We start from the raw sequence: 12,910 nt of genomic DNA, 5'->3' as shown, positions 1-12,910 counted from the left end.
ATGTTTAAAAAAAGAAAAGGTCTTCTCGACTTTTATTGCACAACAGGTATTAGAAAAAAATTACATCATCAAACATTCATTTGACATTTGGTTGCAGTACAGTGGCATGCTGACATGCAGGAAAGATCACAAACGTCACAAATAGAAAAATGTCCAACACGAGCAACACCTACTTTGAATATTGAAGCTGACTCGCTTCATATTAAACAATGAAAAGTGGCAATGTGAAAATGTTCATTTTCATCACAATGGTGAACGTGTTCAGAGGGTTAAAAAAAAATTGTGCTTTTCAAATGGTACCTTTTTAACAGTTAAAAAAAATAAATAATGTGCTGTATATAACATGTTCAAGCAACATTTAAGAAAAAGCAAACAAGCACAGTGGTTTAAAAGTAGCTTCGAAGTGTATCCTGCACACAACCAGCACCATCCTATCATAAGGAGGAATTTCAGCATCCAAAAGGCACCAGATGGAGGGGAGAAAAAAAAAAAAAAAAGATCGCTGTGGGTGAAATATAAAAAAACTGGAGGCACAAGGAAAGTCACAGTGATGGCATAAAAAAATCAATTGGATTAATCATAGCTGCAAATTACACTCAAAGACAAACAGTTCCAGGTGCTTGCTCGAACAACATAAAACTGAGTGGAACACTTTGACAAAAAAAATGCCACACCGGTGTTTACCTTTTGCGTTATTGAGGCCACAAAGTCACACATGGTTGACCAAATTCAATTGCTCCTAGAGTGTCTACAGACAAGCCCATTTCAACGCAAGATGCTAAAGGAAAACTGAGAACAGAGTCAGTCTTTTTTTTTCTTTTTTTTTTTTCCCCACCATGCAACACTGGCCTCTGTCCGATAGCGGCGCGGCGCGGCCACCTACTTGAGCCGCTGAATGAGCGTGTGCGACAATCCCAGACTGAGCAGTTGCAGCGTGGGCAGCTGAGCTAAGTGAGGCACCGCCTTCAGTAGCCTCTCCCAGGCCAGTTCCAGCAGGCTGGGCACCACCAGCCACACTTTGTAAAGCGAGGCCGTGCGGCGATTCCCCGACATGTTCACCACACCGCCGTGGACGTACATGCAGCCCGCCTGGAAAAAAACACAAAACATACGCTTGAACGAAGCGCAGTGTTGTTTTTCCCTTATAGGAGGGGTGGGCAATCTTTATTATACACACACACACACGTAGTCTTACGCCAATTACGGTAATGGGACAAGTGGGACAGTGGAAGCGGACCGAATCAGTTGGGTGTAGCAGCCAGTGGAGTTGTTTACAGCAGCTTTTGTTCACAAAGGTTGTACCACAGTATTTTCATAAAAGAAGCAAGCTGACCGTACCAACGTCAGAATCCATCCGTGTTCACAAAAGCGCTTTAAGATGAGACTTATTCTGTCAAGAATTCTTCAAGCGTTCCATTTTCTATCGTTTACTTACCTGTGGTATCTTATTTTGAAATACCTGCTTTTAATCTGAAATTTCCTGTTTACGTTCCCCATTCGTCATTTAGCTCTTAGCGGAGTTCATGTCAACAAATGTTACCTTATGGGCTTCAAAAAAAGAACTAGCAGACTGACCCAACATTTGAGTCCATCCTTGCTCGGCTGCAGGGGAATTAAGATGACTTTTATTTTGTGTTAGGAATTCTTCAAGTGCTTTATTTTTTAACGTTCACTCATATCATTTGACTTATGATCTTATGACTCACGGGCGTGACGGCAGCACAGTGGAAGTAGGCAGGCTCCGGCATGACGGCGGGAAGCTTAGTCCACTGGAAGGTGCCGAGGTGGAGTTTCCACAGGTCGGCCATGATCAGCTGGCCGTCGTAGCCACCGCATATGAACACCTCTGGAAGGGAGAACATTCAAATGGCGGTAAAAGTAGCTGATGGCGGTAGAAGACAGTAGACATAATTAGGAGGCGGTACTAGAGGATAGTGACTGTTACCTTGTTGGACCTGTACACAGCTGTGGCAGCGACGGGCAGCGGGATAGCCTGTCATCAACATCGAATTAAACAACAGAAATTTGATACAAAGAGAGAGAGGAAGAAAAAAAAAAAGATTCAAAGCGCCAACCTAGTTTTTCATGGGGTTTGGTGACTATTTCCTCCCAGTAATTTGTCTCCAGGTTATAAGCATGAATCTGTGAAAGGTTGCACATGAACATAAAAATACAGATTAGCATTTATTTATTTATTTATTTTTAAGATGTAAAAAATATACATTGACAATAGTTGAAAAGATTGCACTGTGTGTATAGTAATTACACTTTCTAAAACCAATTTTATAGCCTTCTTTATGATGTGAAATACATCAGTGTTATCTTTTCTAATTTGATAACGGTAGTCTGGTTATCATTACGTTGAATCAAAATACATTATCAATAAATTTGCTTTTGAATCGGAAAACAGTGATCAACATTTTTGCTGATTTTTGTTGACATGCTCCAGACCAAACCACCAACTAAATTTAAAAAAGGATTTTGCATTGTCAATTTGGGGAAATTTGTTCTTTTTTTAACCCTTGTGCACACACTTTAAACTATACACATTGCATTTTTTTTCCTAATTTTGAAATGCTTTTATAGGCGTAAGTTATTTCTGAATATTTTTTTCCTCAAATTGTTCAGTGGCATCAGTTCTATCCATGCATATGTTGATTAAAATCATTGCCACCCACAAAAAATATTGAAAAATGGAATGGTCTGTCTTTGTAGCCTGTGAAGTGATGACGCTTTAAGACATAGTTGTTAACTGGTCTCTACCGCCACCTACTGTCTTGAGGTGAAACACAAGTCAACAAAGAATTTTCTGTTTGCTGACATAGTTTGACTGCCACAGAACGTTGCAAAAATCGCACGAAAATCAATACAATAAATCTGGTTAAAATGCATCTCAAAAATTATAAATAGTTTTATGTGGTCCAAAATGTGGACAATGATCATTTTCGCACACAAAATTTCACACGTCCAGCTCCAATCACTTAGAATTGACACAATCGTTGCAATTTGAAATGTTACGTGTTTTAATCATCTGCTGGAAATTTTAGCTCCCCATTTTTCCCATTGATTCTTTTATAATATCATAAAAAAAATAAATGAAAGAAATGTCCATAATTTGTAACATAATGCAACAAGGATTAAAATACAATTTGATTAATTTACATTAAAATAATTGCTAGTTTGCCCCAGGATATTTTAATTTGATATGAGTTAGAAGCTATATCATGAAGTAACTTAAACTATGCTTACCTTGTCCAAGCGATACGAAGACCAGGAAGTCCCGCCTCCTAGAATATATATCCTTTGTCCATCATGAGCTAGCTCGTGCCTGTACCTATGCCACGACGGAGACGACACCGCTGTGACCACGTGGCACCTTTGCAATCAACCCTCAACGTGCCCTCGTCTCACCTCTCCTCGGGTAGATCTGTGGGGACGTTGTTGGGCTTGAGGTGGCACCACTCTTTGGTAGTCAGGTCCAGCCTGTGCAGATCGGTGCTGTAAAGGTATCCCGTCGTCCCCCCAAAAACGTACAGGCATCCGTTTATGATGACCATCGCCTGCAAAGTGGAACGGCGGCTTGTTTGCGGGCTGCCTGTTGAACCCAACCCCGTTGTGGTGTATAGTAGCTACCTGGCCGTAGATCTTGTTGGGCTTTGTCCCCCTGCAGCCCAGCAGGTTCCATTGTTTGTATTTAATGTTACAGACGTGGACGTCATTTCCGTTGTTTTCACCAAACGGAATGCCCGTGCCGCCAAACACCAGCAAGTTGTTACCATGGAAGACGGCTAAAGCGGGGTACGGATAAAGTGAGGAAATCGAACCGACGTGCCTGCCCGACGGATTGTGGGAAACGCCGCCCATCTCGCAACGTCTGCCGATTTGCTTGCCGACAGCCCTTACCCGACATGGAAGCGAGCTCCGTGGGGATGTAACCCTCTGTTTGAACGCGGTGCCAGGTGGCGGTGGCGAAATGAAACCGCCACAACTCCCGAAAGAGGGGAAAGTCCTCATTTTCCGCCCCGCCCGCCTCTTCGAAGTCCGGGTTGTAGCCGCCGAACACGTACAGGTGGGTGCTGTCCGCGACGCAGCGGTGCCCGCTACGGGCCGAGGGCACCCAGGGTCCTGTAGGCGTTCGCGATGAAAATATTCCGGGCTGAAGAGTGTGGTAAAAGAAAAAAAAAACAAATACGCATTACCTTCTCTCAAAAATCTGTTGGGGATGCGCAGGTTGGGAAACGCGGGGGACAAGAGTCGTCGAGCCTGGAGCCAGCGCGCTCTCATCTTGAAGCCTGTAAAATACAAGGCACAAACACAGCATTCAATCCACCGTACAGTATTAGTGCCTGAAGCCAGCTGGGATAGGCACCAGCAAGCCTGTGAGAATAAGTGGCTCTAGAAAATGAATGGATCTTAATGTTAACTGTTTGTTTTTGGTCTCCATCTTTTAATGTTATGGATCTACCCCACTAAGTCCTTGTGTGCTCAGTAGAGGACATCCAGGCCTTTCCAGTGATGTCTCATGTGTTTGGGTGGGATGCAGTTAACTTTGCTGTCTTGCAAAGATAAAAATTGACACAAAAGTGGACACAGTTCTCTAATGATTACTTGAGCTGTTTGTTTATTGGTGCACAGCAATACAGAAGTATTTGAAATGGCTTGTGAAAGCCCATGTATGAAAGAATTTGGCATTAGTTTTATTTAAGTCAAAATTTCATTTCATTGCCGGTTGTTTCCGTTAACTATGAAACTAAGCACATTTGACTCTTCTTTAAAGTGATACCAAATGATTTACACATTTTCAGCAGTAAATAAAAATATTGTTTTTTCTATACTTAATTTGATAATTATTTGTCACGCACACTCAGTTTAAAAAGCATTTTTTATTTGCTGTCGATTGAAATTGGCATTAACAACAATCTAATTATGGGCTAAAAAAGGACTGACCCAAATTTTGGACAAAACAACTCTGATTGTCCTTTTGATTATTTTTTTTTAAGAATGCTGTTTTGGGCATGTGATTTTCACAAGCAGAGTCGTGATTGGTTGTTACCCAAGCCTTGTCTGTTGTGATGTTATTTTCAGTCGCCAGCAAGTGGAAAAATGAGATTTTAGGGGCATGCATTACACATGAAAACAATTCATCTATCAAAGTAAATCTAAACAAAATCCGAACTTTTTACTCCTGTAAATGGTTACATACATTTAGTATCGATTTTGGCTTGGACAGCGGTTTATAAAACAGGAAGTTGCACAAAAGTATTGAAACGGATGGACCATTGCATATAATTACAGCCATGGTTAAATTATGATTAAAAGTTTAGGTGCATTTAAATTTCACCCGAAAGCAATATCCCCACTTGTTTTGCCGTTATGTCCGACAACTTACACACAATTGAAAATATATTTTCCAGGTTCCTTTGGCGATTTCCTAGTTAGCTTTACCGTACTGGCAATCGTAGCTAGCCTTAGCATTATGCACAAGAAAACCACTACCACGTAAATACCAAAAGAACGTGCACCGCGATAAATCAAAACATAATAATAATAATAAAGCCTCCGTGCCAATTTCGCTCTCTGTAATTTCAGATTACACACCTGAATTTCGACTCGAGGGCCTCCACGACAGTTTCTCGAACTTATTGAGCTGACGGGAGCTTTCGTCCTGTACCGGCGTAGACATGTTGACGAGGACGGGTTTCACTTGCAGAAGCGAACGGCAACCCCCAAAACGTCGCTTTAACAACCAACACCATTAGCGTGGAAACATGTTCAGAAATAATGCAGCTTGAGCAAGCACGCCAGCTGCCGCTGTTGTTAGTGATGCGCTGCGGTCAGGTGATCCCCTCTGACCAATCAGAGGAGACGCTACAGTTCGCGTTCACTATTGTGCACTGTGGAAAAAAGTAACGACGCTGCAAAAATATGCAAGTAATTCTATTCATTTGAAGCACCTACATTAATTAAAAAACATTCCACATATATTTGGTTTTAAAAAAAACAGGTAATACATATTATTAAATAATTCATGAAGAATACCTCAAATGTAAACTTTTAATTTTACTATTTTATTTTTCATATATTCTTCAGTGGTTGACGAAAGTCTATTACAGATGTGCAGGCATATGAAAAATATGTAAAACTTGTTTTGCTGTATTCTGTCTCTTCTTGTAAGGTTTGTGTATGTTAGCTGTTAGCAAGATAGCATAAACAAACACGCATGCGCGTGTTTAATCAGACTAAACAATATACAGTATATAGTTTTTTTTTTTTTAATCACAAAAAGCCCCGCCGTTAAACTTGATGTTTAAAGGCAGCTCTTGTTTCTTTTTTTGTAAACCAAGAACAGGAAGAAAGAAAACTACACAGTGTACATAGTTTTTGTTTTGAAACTTCCTCTTAGTACACTATTCACACAACTCGTGCGATTCGCCAGAGAAATACTGTAAAATGCATGAGTTAAGTACTGTATTGATCTTCTACCGCATGAAATCTTTTTCTATTGATAATTTGGCTTTTGAGACAAGCTGCTGCTTATAATATACCGTTCTTGCACTTGTCTTTAATTTACGTAAATATAACCATATTTCTGGTGAATTTCTTTAATTATCATTTACTTTGTTTATTTATTTTAGTTTATTATTATTATTTGTAAGTATCAAGCCTTGTTCATATACCGCTTGTTTAAAAGATGAGCAATAACTAGATGTTTGACCAAACATTATGAATAATCGTGATTAATAATCGTGATTTCAATATTGACCAAAATAATCGTGATTATCATTTTGGACGAAATCGTGCAGTCCTTATTGTATTGTCAAAAGTCATACTGTATGTAATATAACATAACTTCGTATTTCTCCTTGTGCTTGCCGATTCATCCCACATTCAAACAATATACATTGAGGACTAGGCTATTACGAAATTAATGAATGATTGTCTATGTTAGTTAGTATTCCAATCCCGGGTGGACCTCGAATCTAAATCCGCAGGGATTTTTACAGGCGACCCTGGAGTATAAATTCCATAGAAAAAGACATGGAGCTCCCGTCGTGTAGCCACTAGATGGGGTGCTCAAGCCACCCACCCTCAGCTGTGGGATTTGTATCCACGGGCCTCATTATTAGCACATGATGAGGCTGCATTTCTGCAAAACGCAAACACAGGTTGCCGGATGAATATTTTAGAAGGATGGAGGGAACAAACGCCAGCGAAAATACAAGGTCGTTCCAAAAAAAAAAAATAAAGGAAAAAAAAGGGCTTTACTTTTAATATTTTTTCATTTGAACAAGTCATTTGTAACTATTTTACGTTACTTGGATATATTTGTCGTGAAAAATGTTCTGGTCTTGAATAAACAAACCTATATTCATCCATTTTCTTATTGTCAATAGAATCACGGGTGAGCTGGAACCTATTGCAGCTGTCTTTGGGCCATAGGAGGGGTACATCCTGAACTGGTCGCCACATGGCACTTCACCACATCTAAGGACATCTAATTTAAGGTGAAGTTTTAAAAAGCGATCATTTTACTCAAGTAGAGATAATGACTCATTAATCTTCTAGAAGTCACTTTCTTTTCAGAGGATAAAGTATTATTTTGTTGTCTGTCTATTAGAGTTGCTGCATCATTTGTGTTCAAATATTCGTGATGCATGATATTAAAGTTACCTAAACGCTAGTCATTGACCCATCTGAGCCCTAATACACACAAAGGTTTTTCTCAGATCCTCAAAGATTATTTGAAATAATCTCTAAATAATTAGATGATTTATGTATCTGTGACAGAACCTTGAGATAAAGAAAATCAGACATTTAACAATTTAAAAAAGGACATTTCCTTTTATGTGTTAGCATTCAGCTAGCAGCAGCAAATGACAAATTATTTGTTTTTATATAACATGTGATTGTGGTTTTTATGTTTATTTTGACAGTAAACCCAAAGTAGGAGTGGTCATAAACAGCTATTTTTTATATATTTGTTCATAAGGCCAATCTGTTGTTTGTGTAAAATAAATAAACACAAGTTCACAGCCATCATTCCAGATTTAGAATTGATTTTGTCATTGTCAGTGAAAATTACATTCACTGCTATGAGGAGTTTTTTTTTTCTTTTTTTTTCGGTCCAATGGTACAACCTAAAACATGAATGATAATAAGTCAAAGCAAATAATCATCTGAACGACAGTTTGTATCTTGAATAACTTGAGTTGGATCACTCGCAACTCAAGGCGCCATTGTTAATAATAATAGCAAAATCAGGGAAAGGGATAATTTAGCTATTCTCTTTTCAGTTATTTTCCAAGAGATAAAAATAATGAAGGACCTGCAGGCAAAAATCATATTTTTTATATATCAAATTCGGTGTAAAGAGCTCAAGGTCTTTTAAAACCGTTTATTATTGCTCATTTGATCAGCGTTATGGTTACAGTGGATCCACATCATGAAAACAGAAAGCCACTTCATTGTTTCACGAGGAACACACATTTCTACCAAAGACTGCGGTAAAAAAAGGAGGGGGGGGGTGGGGGAAAAGGGGGGTATTAAAGATCACAACCTCAAATATCAACTCTGCACACTGTTGCCAAGTCTTGTTGCTATGGAGATTGCATCCTACTGCAGGTGTGAGTAACGACAGAGGAAGTCAACTGTGCTTCCCTCTCTGTCTCGTCTGTATGGAACACGGGCTCAGTGTGCATGTGTGAGCGCATGCCAGCTTCCGTTTGAAGTCTCCCTACATATATTAGAAGCTTATTGTCTTTACGTGCGACATATTTCTAAATTCTGCTCGGGAGGTCTGTCCTAACGCGACAAAGCAGGACCTCTTGAACTGTGCAAATGTAATTAAGCCTCAGGCCGGGTGTGCAAATAAATAGCCGCATGAGTCCGAATATTGCTTGCGGAACTGAGGTGGTTTAGTTGTTTCAAGGAATGCACTGGAGAAGATTTATGATTGGTTACAATTATGGGCAGAATTGACTCTAGGGATGGACGACATTTTTGTTTGGGAATTTGGAAATTGAATGTTTGGTTTGCTCATAAAAAAAAAAATCATTTGTGTAAGTCCTTCCTGTATGAACTAAACCTTTATGTATGATAATTCTGAAATAGTTTATTATAATACAGATTAAAAATTTGCTAAAATGATTCAGCCATTTACACCAGTAAAAATTTGAAATCTAACAAAAGTATGCCGTCATTGTAACACAAACATATGGTGGTAAAAGTTCACATTTCATAAGCTTTTGTTGTACGCCGTTCAGACAACGTTTTGCTATTTATTTGACTTTTTGTGGATTTTCTGAAAATACAGATTCCAAAAGATGAAAGAAAACTTTGAGACTTAATCGACGTTAGACACAAAAGCAGTGTTGTCGCGCGCTAACATTAGCTGCTAATGTAAGCGTCTAGCTAGCCAGCCATCAACATGTTGTTTAAAGTGCTGTTACATTATTTTTGCGTTTGACAGTGGTGGCAGTTCAAAATATTCAAGAGCTAGGCAACTTATTTAGCAATTTTCATCAGTAAAAAGTTTATTTTTGTCTATAGTACATCGGTATTGGTACTTTAATACTTTAACTCTTAAAATACTTATTTTTGTACCTAAAGTAAACAATTTTAGTACTTTGGACTACTTTGGTACTTTAGAACCTAAAATTATTTCTTTGTATTTAATGACCATAAGTAATTGATTAATTTATTGCCTGGTCGCCTAAAGTAATTGATTACTTAATTAACTAATTAACAACCTAGAGTAATTAGTGATGTAATTAGGAGTAAGGAGTAATTTTAGTAATTGATTTTCCCACTAGATATTTTTAGACCCTCCTTTAGCCAAGCATTCAAGAAAATGAAAAAGTACCTGGGTTTGAATGTCTTGACTTAAAAAAAAATCATAAACATATTGTGATATATCTTGTGATCAGATCTGTCTTTCTTTATTTATAAACTCATTTATCGGCCTCCAAACGTCTTTTTTTTTGTTTTGCAACAGGATCAATAACTGTAGTATCCCTTGAAAATATTGCTTAAAAAATCAGAAGAGGACCTTGGAAAAATGCTTTTTTTGCTTAATCGCAATTAAACAAAAAAAAAAAAAGCCATTTGTTGTTGTTGTTTTTAAATTTTTAGTAAAGCGATTTAGAAAATGCTTAGAAAGGGCAACACGGCGGGAGTCGGGGTTAGCGCATCTGCATTGCAATCGGTCCTGAATTCGAAACACTCAGGCTGCTGAATCTCTGACTCTTTAAGTGTGTGGGAGCGGTGAAACTATGAAGAGGACATCATCACCCATTGCAATCGGGTCCGCTCTTTTGAAAAACGTCCTCTGAAATCAAAAATCAAATTAGCATGACATCTTGCGAGCGTTTCATGTACGTTGATTCGGAAAGTTTCAATAAGCGCGCTCAAGAAGTACGAAATCGCGGGGCCGTTGAAATATCAAAGATGGTCTGCGCCGCCACGTCAAATGGAAATGGAGGCCATATTCTTTTGCACCCTCACATTGACTTGTCCAAGTGGATCAGATTTGGAGCTGTTGTTGCGCACTGCAGGCGGCTGCTACTCGCCTTTGAGTCTAACCGAGGCAGACCGAGGGAGGCTTATTAAACCCTGGGCTGCAGCCTTATTCTCAGGACGGCAAAAGTGCACCGCGAGACATAAATAGCCCGCTATAATGTTCACCATCATCTAAATATACTGTACGAAGTGCACGCGTTAAGATGTAGCAGGCTCTGTGCAGAAGTGTTATTAATAGGGGCTGACATTTTCACAGTTCATGGCTGAATCACTCTTTGCAAGCCTTGGTGAGCCTGCACATTTGTAACACGATGCATAAAAGCTCACCCAAGGCTTCCAATGTGCTCATAATTGCATCCAGAAGAAAAGACAAAAGATGACCCACTGCAGCAAAGGGACTTGTTTTTTTTTTTCCCCGCCACTTCCTTCATTTTCTGCTGTTTAAATCCAACTAAGCGCAACCAGGAAGTGGAAAAGAGGGTGTAAACGGAGCAAACAAATTTAGGCAAAGTTTTGCTCCATCCTATCTTGGTTATACACAATGTCTCTTCTGTGAAGATCACATAGCTCTTTGCTCGCTTGCATTTTCTTCCGAAACGCGAAAGAACAAACGTACATTCGGGTCAGGTGGCCGGTTCGGGCTGTGCCAAAGTCAGCTTGAATAATCTTCAGGAAGAATAGGCACCGTAAAAAAAAAAAAAAAAATCCTACATTCTATACCACCTTCACAATCAGTGAATTTAACAATAAAAAATTATGAATGTTTTTATAGCATTTATGTTAAGTTACTTTAACCCTTGTGCAATATTTTGATCATTTTTGGGTCCTTTTCCATCACATCATGAGACCAAGATGCCCTGCCACCTAGTGGCCCAAAGAGTAATTACATTTTAAATGTTCACCATCATAACTTTCTTATAACCGCACAAAAAAAATGTGTGAAATGGTGTGATCGACATGTTTACAGGATATTTTTTTCAAAACTAACAAACATCATGTGCAACGATGTTTATTATGAATTGAAAAAATAGGCTGTTTTCTTTCTGTAGTCATAAAAGGCAAGATGATAAAGAATTGAGACATTCGACAAGTGAGGCCCAGTTTTCCGTTTTCTCTACGTCTAACCCAACGTGGTCCCGGTGACCGCCGGACTATAGCGTGAGCGATCGCGCTCCGCCATGATAGGACCATTAAGGCTCATTAGTCCTTATTGATGGCCTTGATGATCAGGCCTTCGCGAGCAAGAAGGCAGGCAGCCGAAAGAGAAGGTCAGCGTATGGATCTTAATCTGACCTCACTAACCCGCCTTGCAACGGTAGCTCCTGTCATGCTCACATTTTATCTGGACATTGATTGAGCAGTGGGGGGGCCCTTGTTGCTGATCCCTCCTGCGGCGTGTCCCCCCTCTTTGATTTTTACATGGCACAAGCAGCTCTTTGTTTAGCTGCGATGTAAATAACAACGTTAAGCTATTTGCATTTTGGGTGTTATTTCAGGATGAACCTAAAATGCGCAAAATAGGCCCCAAAAATTTGTGGGTGAACCTTTGCATTGATCTATTATTAAAGGTGACCCAAATGTTTTATACAGCCAGTAAGGCTGAGTTAACATGACAAAGAGTGGGTGGCTCCACAAAATAAGAGCTGCTTCCAGTAGGAACCGCAGTTATGTAATAGAGGGGGGCTTGTTTACGTGTCCCCTCTGAGTTCATGTTAGCTGATAGAAGACACCCTGCCTTCGCTGCTCTTCTTGGCTTCTGCCACATTGCATTAATGTTTTTATTCATAGTGACTGGTAATTGGCCTACTTTGATGCCAGCATTTGTCTCTTATATGAACTTGTACAGTAGAGCAAAGAAAGGACAGATTTGAAACTACTAAGGTGCTTTTTTTTAAAAATAACGTATAGTGAAGGGCCTATATTAATATATTTCAAGCTTTTCGCAGTTAAATATACACATGTGAATGATGGAATCTTACTTTTAGCATATTGGCTAAATAGTTTCTCTGAAATATATATATATATATTTTTTTTTTTTGGTACTGGCATTTCTAACCAGGAAGTGAAACGTCAGCTCTTAAGATGACTGCCACAACAAAACCAAAATAAACCAAAATAACAACAGATAAGCTAATATTGTAGTGATCAGTATTGGGAGTCAGAGGCGGAGTAAACAAAGAAACTAAAAACCAGCCTTTTACTGACTTTGAAGTGAACTGGAGTTTCTAACAAAGCAAAGGATGTGTCAAGAGAGCAGACACAGTAACACCGACCCTTCTATCAAATCTGTCCCCTCGGGAAACCACGACTCATAACGACAGTTCCAGGTGAACGATGTACTACTTCAACCGTAAAACCTTTTAACTAATAAATAAAACATGGCTGTTTCCTT

At 39.2% G+C, this 12,910-nt stretch overlaps 1 protein-coding gene across 1 annotated transcript; it reads right to left on the bottom strand.

The window, feature by feature from the left end:
* Positions 1-11: 11 nt before the first annotated feature.
* On the bottom strand, positions 12-5,823 carry LOC148422562 (kelch domain-containing protein 10-like). The gene is made up of 10 exons (XM_088417620.1): positions 5,599-5,823; positions 4,200-4,292; positions 3,904-4,125; positions 3,634-3,788; positions 3,412-3,560; positions 3,250-3,334; positions 2,076-2,142; positions 1,946-1,993; positions 1,707-1,846; positions 12-1,089 (listed from the first exon to the last, which is right to left on the bottom strand). The coding sequence occupies exons 1-10, from the start codon at positions 5,681-5,683 to the stop codon at positions 880-882; spliced, it is 1,254 nt and encodes a 417-aa protein (XP_088273746.1). The 5' UTR covers positions 5,684-5,823; the 3' UTR covers positions 12-879.
* Between the last annotated feature and the right edge of the window lie 7,087 nt (positions 5,824-12,910).

The sequence above is a fragment of the Hippichthys cyanospilos genome, chromosome 6, assembly GCF_059441005.1.
Source record: "Hippichthys cyanospilos isolate Australia breed blue-spotted pipefish chromosome 6, RoL_Hcya_1.0, whole genome shotgun sequence".
NCBI lineage: Eukaryota > Metazoa > Chordata > Actinopteri > Syngnathiformes > Syngnathidae > Hippichthys > Hippichthys cyanospilos.
The sequence above is the reverse complement of the archived record's forward strand: the minus strand, read 5'-3'. Positions and strand labels throughout refer to the sequence as shown.

Bases quoted from the DNA above. Each gene is read 5' to 3' on its own strand.
- LOC148422562 (XM_088417620.1), bottom strand. From the start codon at position 5,683: ATGTCTACGCCGGTACAGGACGAAAGCTCCCGTCAGCTCAATAAGTTC. The intron at 3,561-3,633 runs GTAGCTACTATA...TCCACTTTGCAG, and splicing joins CCAACAAGATCTACGGCCAG to GCGATGGTCATCATAAACGG. The intron at 1,994-2,075 runs GTTGGCGCTTTG...TGTTGATGACAG, and splicing joins CAAACCCCATGAAAAACTAG to GCTATCCCGCTGCCCGTCGC.